A 12,171-nucleotide genomic window follows, 5' to 3' on the forward strand; every position below is an offset into this window, starting at 1 on the left:
ATCCTCAATGTGCTCTGAAAAAGGAAAAAAAAAGTCTTAAGGAAGTATATGCAGGAAAGGTTTTGAAAGTCGCCTAAATAAAACTGCCTTTTTAGTACAGTGCAGGCATTTTGTGAAAACAAAAGGGGTGAAGCTCAGAAAATCTGACAAATGTTTATCACTCATAAGTCTCCTTCTTAAGAGATCCAAGAGGTGGTTCTTAACCTTGATTCCAGCTCTCTGCTTTCCTAAAATGATATTTAAAATCAGCATCACTATATTATAGTAATCACTGTATAAAAGGCAACATAAACTGGCACATATGAAAACAAAATAATTTAAATTCCTTTTAAAATAGCACTTTTATACTAAAACAATTGTGACTGCCGTATTGGCACTAATCAACAATCATCAATGATGAACATAAAATTAAAATGTTAGCTTTCAAGCAAAACTTGTTTGCATTACAAAGATATTGCATGAAAATGAATGCACTTCTTTTGCACATTCACTGTACTGCATCCAACTGCATGTCTCTTATAAACACTTTCTGGTTGATTATGGACAGCACTGAACCCTTTGTATAGACATCAGACAAGAAGACATACATAAATACATCTTGGAAGAGTTTATGTAACAGTTTGTGTGGGGTGATGTCGGAAAATGCCTGTGCTATATTTCACCTAAAAAAACAAGTTATTTCACCATAATGGTGAGCATATAAATTAAACACGGAGTACAACAGGAATCTGAAAGTTGCTGATGTATCTCAAAAACCTCTATCACATATAGGCAGAAAATAATCAATTACATCAACTTTTGTACTGTAGCTACTTATCACGTTTCTTCATCGTTTCATTAAAGTAGCTTTCAAACTGAATGTACCCTTGTAGTCAAGGTTGATGTAACAAAACAAAAACAAATGATTATCCGAAGTTAAATAAAATCATCTTCTGTTTATCTTGTCACTGCTACCATTTCATAGACTGTAAACTAAAGTATACATGAGCTGAAACAGAGAGCCGTGTGTTTTTCAGTACGTAAACGATTGTTTAACATCATAAAATCAGCATAAACATTTTGCAAAAAGAATCTCAGTTTCTGTAAAGGAACACACACAGACATAGGCTGTGAGACTTTGGAGTTTTTTTTCCTTTATTAATACTTTATTTCACATGAACAAAATGTGTACCATAGAATGAATACTATTTTTTCTAAAAACGTATTCTTTCATTTTACTGTAATGGATGTACAGTTCAAATACCCTCAAATACCAAAATGTGCAAGCGATAATGTGACTTACCTCGGGTCATGCATGACTGAGAATTTAAAGACTGTAAAGCGAAAAGTGAATGTGCAACACAACAAGAAAAACAAACACACAAACAAACAGCAAACAACCGAACTCAAATCACCATGTCTGTTTTCTGTATTTATCTGCACTTCACTGCACGAACCAAACTAACACAACTATAAGGACAAACAACATTACAGCACAGTGTAAAAGGCATAAATACAGTTACAGCATTTAAGTGACAACAACGAGGACAACAAAAGACTTTTTCCTCACAGTGCAATTTGCAGCAGCAGAGTTTTCAAAACACAACGAGCTTAAAAGGACATTCACAGACAGTCATCATCATAGCTAGCTTAGAAATCAGTGAGAATGAGAGGGAGTGGAATTAAATACTCATGCAATACAATCAGAAATTAAGTTAGTTAGAGATTTAAGTGGCATTTTAATTTTTTTTTTTTTTTTTTTACATAAGACTTAAATTTCCAAAATGGCAGTGTTAACTTAAAAATAACCATTTAACTTGCGCCTAAATTAAAACAAATTGAAAACAAGAGTGTTTTGATAGTTTTTCACCAGGTTAATCCTTTTTTAAATTACTGTGATGGCAATAAAAATGAGTTTCTAATCTGTTAGTGTGTATTACATGTTCATGTTCGCTTTGTCTGGGACAAAGACGTTATTCAAGTGACAACCTCTCCTCACTTGAATATATATATATATATATATTTTGTTTTTTAATGTATGCATCGTGGACTGACTGATGAACACATTATAATTCTGTTCAGAGGAAACTGATTGAAGGAGCAGTGTGTACGATTTAGTGGCGTCCAGCAGAAAGCTTGCAGACAGCCAACACCTTGTCTCACTCTCCCTTTCCAAGTGTGTGTAACCTACAGTGGCCGCAAAACTCAAAACTTGTCTGCTCTTGGCTACCATAAAAACATGGCAGTGCAACATGGTGAGCTCCACTGTAGATATAAATGGCTCATTGGCACAAAAAAACAAAAAACAAAACAATTTCTATTTTCAGGTGATTAAACCCTAATTAAGGCAAATGAATATTTAAATCCCATTTCTGCCATATTCTGCCAATAAATCCCTGTAAATATTACAGACTGGACCTTTAATTGGAAAATAAACTCTTCTTCATTAAATATGACCTGCATCTCATGTCATAGATACTATAGATGTGGACAGACCAAGAATCAAGACCTATCAATGTCTTAAAGAAAAGGCTGAGAGAAAAGTTAGTATACATTCATGCATATTTTTTACCCATATATCTTAACCCGAGTGCATATATTCTGACTTTACAGTATATTATTCATAGGCATGATATGGTTTGATGCGTTCCTTAGTGCTAAGTTACAGTGCTGTTTGTTTTATGGCACAACTCTCCTGACAACGTTGAAACAGTTTCCATCAGTCGATGGAAGTTTAAGACTTAGTGCAAACATTTTCTCCAAAGTTAGTTCATCGTGAAACTGTGTCGACCACATACAGAAGATTTCCGTCTGTGACAGATACGTCTTGTCAAGGTCTTTGTGCCTTAAAATTGTAAGTAGAGGAATCCTGTATGCAAATGTTCAAGTTTCACAATTTTTGCTCCATTGTTTGATCGGACATGAGAGTCTCCGGTGACCCTACGCAGCCGAGGGTCACAGAGGTAAATTGGAGTACATGTTGGTCTGTGGAACTGTCACATTTGGAGGGTTGCGCTGTATGTGATTGTCAAGGGGTAAAGACAGAGCGCAGTGTCCTGACGATGTCTTCACAGCTCCTTTGCTGAAGCGGCAGCTCAGCAGAGAGCAGAGGTGGTGAAACACAGACTTGCGGCAGATGATGAAGACCCAGGGGTCCACGATGGGGTTGAGGGCGTAGAATCGGAAGGCTGCCAGGTTCTCATTGTCGCCACAAAACGGGTGAATGGCGTTGATAAACCCTGCAATCTGAAGAAAGAGAGGGTTGGGGTTAGACTTAGTCTTTACCATTCAAATATTACAACTGTAATGTCCAGAAAATTCAATATCTGTGACTTCTAAAGTCAGGCCTGTTGGATGGTGATGTTGCAGCCTCATTCTCATGCTGCAGTGTTTTAACCTTTATTTATCCAGATCAGGTTTGGTTTGGTCAAGCTTTTTGTCTCAACAGGGAGATGCGTCACACTCACTCCCTAGAAGCTGCTCAGCATGCAGGGTTACATATCTGTAGCCACTGTGCAGCTTTGTTTCAACGTCCTCCCTCTCTCCACACAATCTGTCCTCAGGACTTCATGTAGAATAATGCCATCATGTCTTCAATTTCTCTACTCGAGATCCAACTGCTTTTCTTTCACTCTTCCTTTCTTTCTTCCTTTCCACCGGCCAAATGGCCAGTGGATGTTCACCCAGTAGATTACAATTGTTCACATTCTCATTCTGGTGATTAATATCCAAACTAGGCTAGGACTAGGATTTATTTTTTGGAAAGCTTGCATGTAAAGCACTCGGATAATGGTATTTGAATATTACATAAACAACAGCTTGAAGAGATGATTATTACACTGTATCTTGGTGCTGTCACACAAGCAGCTTTCTAATCTTAAATCTGACAAAATATGAAACATTCAGTGAAACACAAAATGAACAAACCATTGTTGTATTTTGCTCTTGTAAATGAAGGACATTTTTCACTATTTGTCATTTTATAGACAAAATGATTCACTGACAAATCAAAGAATCGATGTATTAATCCAAACAGGTAGCTCGTTCACTGGACAGAGTTGTGGTGTCCTGTTGTTCCACAGGACTGAACATTTTGTCTGCTGCATGGAGCCAAATCAAACCTGCTTCAAGCCTCAGCAACAGTGATGGAGTTGTCGGCACTTTGATGTTAAATCCAGATGAGAACACGTGACGGTGTGTTTAGTGTCAGTGTCAGTTGAGACTGTGGTTCATCTTGTCATGCGAGTCTTTACCAAATGTCAACATCCGTCTCTTTATACCAACAAAACAGACTGTGCGAACATGCCTTTACTTTTCTGAACTACAAAGTGCCCTGAATACAGATGCAGACAGCTCTACATGACAAAACCACATCTTCTTCCTGCATTGACCTTTACGGTGTGACAGGCTGCAGACGGCAGCAGCTGGCTGCTTATTCATCCCGGGCAGAGAGAGAAGCAGCAGCTGGCTCAGGAAGCTGCTCTGTCACCTCGCTCCTCTTCTCTGTCAACAATTCTCTATTTCCTCCATGAAATATCCAACAAACAGTCGACTAATTAATGGCTTGTACTGATTGAGTGCTTTGGTGTAAATGTTTCCCTGTTGCTAGGGGCTGGACTGAAGGCTAATAAGCTGGAGACTGAGTGAGAGAGGCCAGAGGGAGCACGTCCAGAGCCAGGCCAAACCAGCCTGCCAGAGGGACCAGGCACGTTGCTGACTGTGTCCTCTGCGCTTATTAACGAGCCAAACTCACACGGATGTGGTCGCTCACATATTGATCCACTGATACGCCCATGAGAGACAGAGGGAGGGAGAGGAAGAGGCTGACTGCATGCAAACCCAAAACAAGAGCAATTATCATGTGATGCATCTAAGAAGATGTTGAGCTCAATGGCATAATAACTCCAAAACCCCAGAACAGAACAGTGTTGTCATCTTAAATGTGTCAGAGGTGGTTACAGTCCAAAGTTGAACAAAACAACGCCCAGATGTTCTTGACTTTTTAGGAAGTAATCATGTTATTTGAGGTTGTGTGAAATTCTTGGATTGCACAACCAATGTTCTCAAAATTACTGCTGGATTCTTCTCACTGATTTCATGGGCTTAATACATTCAGTATTATGGGTTATAATAATACTTAAACACACACACAGTCAGAATTGGCTTGTACACAGGTCAAGACAGTGTGGCCTCAGTTTCCCTTCAAAAGACATGACACAAGACATGTTTCCTTTTTAAAACTGCTGACTGAAACAAGAAACCAACAGTTGTTTCACAACATGACCTGATGCCTGTTCTTTGTCAGTCAGTCAGTCAGTCAAATTATCTGCATCAGTTACTGCATTTAATCTTTATAACAATCGTTATTCAACTTAAAATGTCTAAAGATCAAGTCATGCGCGGGTATCTGCAGGACTGGGTTGTACCATCTAGTCATAAATCTTCTAGGGGTGTGACACTTTTAAATTAAGTTAAACAAATTAACTTCACATACATTAACTAAGTAAACAAATAAGTAATAATTATATTTGCTATGGACAGCATAACCAGTCTACATAAGGAAATGGATTAAAAAAAACACTTTCTTAAGAACAGTCTATGTACACGTATAAATTGCCTTAATGGGGACAGGATGCTGCAATAAGGACGCTGGGTTTCAAAACTGGAAAGTTTGGAGGTGGAGGTTTGCGTTGCGGTTTCTGTCTCAGTTTGAGAATGGTTACAGCCTTAAAGTTAATGTGAACTGATAGTTTGAAACTAGATATGTATTATTGAAATCTGTGGCTCTGTCCAATAAAAAATAATCACCTGTAAACATAAAGTCGATGCAGTATCACAGAGTGTAACGTAGCTTTAAAAAAATGACAGTTTTGGTGGGAACGAACAATATATTAAACTTATCTACTAATCTTTTGCAAAGGTATGTTTTACTTGTACATTTCAAAATTAGTAGTAGTCATGAAGATTATAAAGAGTAAGAATTATCTGATATTAGTTATTAGGTCAAATGTTATTGGTGTATTATAACAAGGTTTGAACTGAACTGACTCTAGATCTATTTTGAGGATCAAATACAAATAACGTTAAATAACAAATACGTTAGTTAAAGATATCCTCTTTTACAACAAGAATCACAGCACTATTATCTGTGTTGGCTTTGAAAGAAGAGAAAAAGGTATTTTTTCAACTTATTATTTGAATTAATACTTAAAGTAAAAATTAAACCTTGGCCTACTGGTATAAAACACACTTACAAACACAACGACAAATGTCTCTTGTCTTCAACATGCAGTTATTGTACACCTTATTCATCATGCAGTGCTGCCAGAAACATTTCAAACAGACATGTATCCTCAGACGCTCTGCCATTATCACTGCCGCCTTTGTTGTCTCGCTCCACATTACCACCCTCGCCCCTGCTTCTGTTCCTGCATGCCACCGTGCCTCTTATGGTCCTCTGAGCAGACCTTGAGCCCCGCAGAGAGGGACACTAATCACAGACTGTCTTCTCCAAGCACTGCAGGCTGTGGGGCCAAAACTGATGAGATGTCAGGCTCTCCTTAAACAGGAGCATATTAGTGTATCAGTCTCGGGATGAAGAGCAGGCCAGATACGGTGTGCAGCAGGCGAGGATCACAGTGATTATTTAGGAGAACAGAGAATCATGCCAATGCAGAAAGCTCTGAAAGAACATACTGTGAGTATGCTTAGAGACAATCAGCTAAAACAAATCTGATAACACATGGTGTTGTTCATGAGCAAACACATTCATCTGTTACCATCCACTGCTCTGCAAACTGCACTCCAGGTACAGTTTCTTCATATCTAAAACTATTAATTCAAAGAAAACTATTCAAGAAGATATGTTACTTTTTCAAGAATAAAACAGAAGTTATTTCAGGATGGTAAACCAACAATTATGCTCATTATTCTGTAATTAAAGGGGCAATTTTGTCATGTGACTTTGCTTCCTGTCTTTGTCCAAACAAATAGGGGGCAGCTAACTGTAGCTGCCATTAGCTAGTTAGTTCAGTCATTTGTGCAGCTACTACTACACCTCTAACACAGGAGCTTTGGACTGCTGGGAGGAGGAAGTTTTCAGGCGTGGGGTGAGCAGGACCCAGCGAGGAATGCAGTCGGGGAGCAACGCTGGAATGAGCACCAGAGTCTGAGCTGGGCACACTGGCAACCTGGCTAACCTCCCAGTGAAGACAGCTGAACTGGGACCAAACATAACCTCTGAGACTGATGGGGGCCAGCTTGTCATGACAGGGAAGTCCGACCAACTAGTCCTCTGACTCGGGGGACGATGAAGATATCGCTAGATCAGTGTCGAGCTAAAGATAAACAAGAGAAGACCACAGCTGTTGGTTGTTGAAACTTAACCAATGTTGGTTTTGGTGAATTTCATTTTGTTTCTGTTGAGTTTGAAATGTGATTTATGATGTATTGCCAGTATTAGTTTGTTTAATAAGGAAATAGGTGCAAGAGTATTTCCTTTCTTGACATTTTGTGAGGTTACTTTACTTATTTCTTTGACTCAAAAAGATAAGAAAGCTAGATATCTGCAACACAATGCACTGACATTTTTGACACAATGTGTTTTTCTTTCTAAATATTACAGAACATAGTGAAAGATACTCCAACCAACAGGCAAAAACCTGAAGCTTCTGTTTTATTATCACAAAAGAGAAAGAAAAGCAGCAGATCTTCACAGTTGAGAAGCTGGAACTAGGAAATGTTTTGATATGAAGGACTAATCTATTTTTCTGTTGATCCAGTTATTTCACATCTAAATCATTTCTCGACATCCTGATGGCTCATACTCTGCTTGTACCTGGACCCAGCTGGTGTAAATGGGAACATCCTGGCAGAGACACATAAAATCCTATTTGGGTCTGATGACTGCTGTGTCTTTCAGGAAACAGACCACATAATGGATGTCTACACTCTACCACCCATTATTTTCCATCTCGTTGGTCCTGAAGGACTCTTCCCAACTCCTTCTTCCTGATCCTGTTTCACTGCAGGATCATTACGTGGGGATGAGAGGAGCCAGTGTAGAGATTACAGGCTTCTCACAGGGGACAGTTTACAGAAGTGAGCAAGCAGGGAGAGAGAAACGCGGCAGCGCTGCACAAGTCTTTGAAGGAGTTCAGCATTGTGGGAAATATGCTAAACTGCTATCCCTCGGAGAGAACTTGAAAGCACTTGTGTGTTTGTTAAACTTGCAGTAACTTATTTTTGTCCACTTATTTACAGAGCTAGTCAAGTCAAATCTGCATTCTCCTTTTGGCTCTGCTTTAGTCTCTACCACCTCAGGGAAATATCTAGTTCTTTACCGACTAAAATTCATGGTTATATTATGTTAAAAGCTTGACTCCTGATTTCAGTACTACATAGTTCTCAGTGTTTTCAAGTTTTCAGCAACTACGGTCTAAAATGTTCAATGTTCTAGATAGAAAACAGCCTCTTACCCTTACAGGGACTCTAAAGGCAAGAAACTGCAGGCTGCTCTGATAAGCAACACACAGCTTTGGCAGCAGATATTGCAAAAGTTACAATAACCATCACAGTCTTTTGAAATATTTCTACGATGACATACATGCCCAGTTTCCTGGTTACACCACTGAAAACCCCAGAACAAGCCACATCCTACAGGATTTCACTCACTGCTTTTAAATCTGTTGCTCTTCCTTTGTTGTAAAACTTTGGCGCCACACGGCGTTGTGCTTTAAAATAAAACACAGCATGCATCTGTCTTGTCTTTTCTCTGCAAATCTGCATTCTGCAGAGATCTAGAGAATTATTACTTTAAAATGTGCCAAACTCAAGGCCCGTGGACTGAATCTGGCCCGGCACCTCATTTCATGTGGCCCACTAGAGCTTGCAAAGAATATAACGTGTTCAATACAATTCTAGGCTGAATTACGGAAGTATGGTGTCCATAAACTACATGTCCCAATTATATTACCAGTGCACTAAAGGCATCCAGCTGCTACATGTCAGTATGTGCTAGACAGCATCTCAATATCATGTGGCCATTTCCAGCACTAGCACTCCAGCTGAGTGGTTGAGGCTAAAAAAAAAGTTGAGGCAAAGGGACGGCAATGGATGGGAAAGAGAATACATGTTTTTCCTTAATGGAGACAAGTCAGTGTGTCTTTTTTTGTCCTGTACTCCACTATATAGGCCCCTCTCTCTCAATTTTTAAAAATACAGTGTATAATACTGTAGTTGTTCACTTGAATGCGTTGCCATTATTTTTCCTATATTTCTGCTTTCAGGCCTTGTTATTAATTATTAGTTTATTACTAAAACCAACAGCATTCAAATGCAGAGGCAAGTATGTTTTATAACAAGTAAATACATTTCTTACAGAACGTTTTCACTGAAAATAGCTGCCTGAGAGCTGAGAGCAGTGAGAACCAAAATAGTAATGCTGCCGACCTCAAAACTAAAACAATGAGCTGAGGAGAGAGGAAAAGCAGTGTCAGGTGGTAAATCAATGTAGGTTAGTCACTGCAAACCATCAGACCTTTCACATTATATCGCACGTAGTAATTTGATGTATTGCAAATTTAAAATTGTTGATTATGGCCATTTTAAGTAGAACCATGAACTTTATTTTTTGAGAGACAACATTATGCATTCACCAGTTCCATCCACTGTGCAGTGTCTCTGTATAGACGTGATGGTATCAAACCTGCATGCTTCAAAATGATGCAAGGGTGTAGTTTCCACTGGTCTCCTCCGCCCCCGTCCACCCCCACTTTTACCATTTCAGTATGATTCATTCGCCAGAAATTCTTCATCAAGTCTGCTCTTACTGTTAAGCTAATAAAAATGTCAATTTGTCGTCTGAGTTGCCTTCAGTATTACACATTTCGCTCACAGCCATTAAGCCATACAAGCAATAATGAGTCATGATGTGATTTTTTTTTTCCCCTGTGTTTTGCCTCTCAGGCAACATACAACCTGCCCTGCCGTTTTGGTTAAACTTGTTTTTTTTTTTACAAGTAGTTCTCTCACAAAACACTAGAATGAGAGAACGGGACTCTTTGTAGTAAAGATGGGAATATAACATTTATTGAGTTCAAAGGTTCAGTGTTGATGCTGAAAATAGTTGTTTGATTTTTTGTTGTTAAATTAATTTTATGACATATTTTCTCATAGTCAAGTATCAAAAATTGATTCATACATTCGTTGTCCATAACGGCTTATCCTTGAAGGGTCGCTGGGGGCTTGAGTCTATCCCAGCTGACTCTGGGCGAGAGGCGGGGTTCACCCCGGACAAGTCGCCAGCTCATTGCAGGGCTGACACATAGAGACAGACAACCATTCACTCTCACATTCACACCTATGGGCAATAGTCATAGTCAGGTATCAAAAATAAAAAGGTCAAAACTTGACTTGTCACATTCGTCAGGGTCATAACAATCTTTATCTAATAATAAAGTTGTTTTATATATTACAAATTACTTTTTCTCCATCTCCATTTGTCTTGGAAGTAAGTGAAGTTGTACCAGAAACCCCTGCTCTACTTCAGAAATCATTAATAGGAATCAGGAATAATACAGAAATTTACACAGTATTTTTTGTCTCACTACATTGTGTACCCTACAAAACCAAATGCATGCCATTACTAGGACAATAAGACTGCAGGAATACATTCAGTGCACCCAGCTGGAGTAAGCAGTTAGAGTATGTAAAAAAAATGTCATTTTTGCATTTTTGTTTTATGTACAGCTTCAACAAACAAAGGACAACGCATAGTTTTAACACGTCCTGAATTCCTGGACTTAATGCAAAGGCATGAGATTTATTATGTTATGATTATGTTCTCATATCACTAACTAACTAACTAAATGAATGAATAAATAATATAACTACAGAGATTCCACCCTATTTTCGAACTTGGCCTTGATTTTGTCCCCTTCCCTACTTCCTAGCCCTCTATTTCCAGCACTCTTGCTCGGACCACATGCATCTTCAAACTCAGCTTTCATTTTGTTCTTAACTACACCTCCATGAAGTTTTGTGCCTGCATCTTGCACAGTTGTGAAGCTAGTGAAACACCTGGAAAAGTACTCAAAACTGCATCAGCGGCATTTCCCGCCACAGTAGGTGTCTCCAGGACCACATTTTGCCATGATGACACCCACACAGATCTGCAAGATAAAACAAATACCAGCCACATGCTGTCACAGCTAGGAAAAAAGGAAAAAAAGGCAAGACTATTGAACTATTCATTTAAAATGTGCAGCAGTTTAGCACAGGCTTGTGAAAATGACTAGTGTGTCAGTCAGCATTTTCCTTCACTTACTTCTGAGTTCTTATCTTCACACATCTCATCTTCAAAAAAAGTTGTCTTTCCACTGTGTGTCTGTTGTATCTTTACAATCTAAAGTCTCTTTCCTCTCCTCATTTTTTGTAAATCTGTCTGTTTAGCTTTGTGCAGCTTCTTGACACTATGGCAAGGAGCTGTCCAATAACGTGCATTGATCCGGGTTTCACAAGAACATTAGAGTTGATTGGATTTCCACCCCCTGCCTTCATTTCTCATAATAAACTACAGTATCGAGCTCCTTCAACCTGTGCAGCATGAGGCTCTGAGTGAGAGTCAAAAAATCAAATACATGTTAGTCCCCGGGCTGTCTGACCATGCTGACCTCTGTTCTACATTTAGTTCCTGAAGGACACCCTGGTGGTGAGTCATACACTGCATTTTCAGATTTCAGATTTTCAGATTGTTGCTACACTGAAGGGGAATTTCATGGCTCCATAATCTGCAGTTAAAAAGTTAGTGAGGAGGTGGTTTGAGTTACAGAAAAATATACAGAATGGAAAAAGGAGTGGGAGTGTGCTTGCAGGAGTGTTTACATGCACGTGGCGCATGTAATCAATTTCCTCATTACGTCCTTGATTAGTCATATTTTCAACACAGATAACACATATCTGGCTTTTTGAACATACGTACATTTATCAGTATTAACCTGTTCAATTAGAAGCATCACAGACGTCATCCAAAGGTAAATGGTTTGTCTTTCAGGAGCAAGTAAACATCAAATGTTAAATGGGAGCGACGCGAGGCAATAAAGACATTCTGTTTGTCTTCAGACAGGTTTTGTCAGGGGAATTTCCCTGTCTGGACATTCATTAGTGAGTTTCCTCTTAAAGAAGTGCCAGAGG

General features: G+C 39.0%; 1 protein-coding gene across 1 annotated transcript in view; it reads right to left on the reverse strand.

Moving 5' to 3' along the window:
- Positions 1–1,891: 1,891 nt before the first annotated feature.
- The window catches only part of ptgir (prostaglandin I2 receptor), a 35,612-nt gene continuing 25,332 nt past the window's right edge, over positions 1,892–12,171 (reverse strand). The window contains exon 3 of the mRNA XM_084717727.1: positions 1,892–3,225. Within this exon, the coding sequence (XP_084573853.1) occupies positions 2,935–3,225 (291 nt within the window). The 3' untranslated portion in view covers positions 1,892–2,934. The remainder of the gene's footprint in view (positions 3,226–12,171) is intronic.

The sequence above is a fragment of the Lutjanus erythropterus genome, chromosome 4 (genome assembly GCF_056507025.1).
Source record: "Lutjanus erythropterus isolate fLutEry1 chromosome 4, fLutEry1.hap2, whole genome shotgun sequence".
In the NCBI taxonomy this organism is placed as follows: domain Eukaryota; kingdom Metazoa; phylum Chordata; class Actinopteri; order Lutjaniformes; family Lutjanidae; genus Lutjanus; species Lutjanus erythropterus.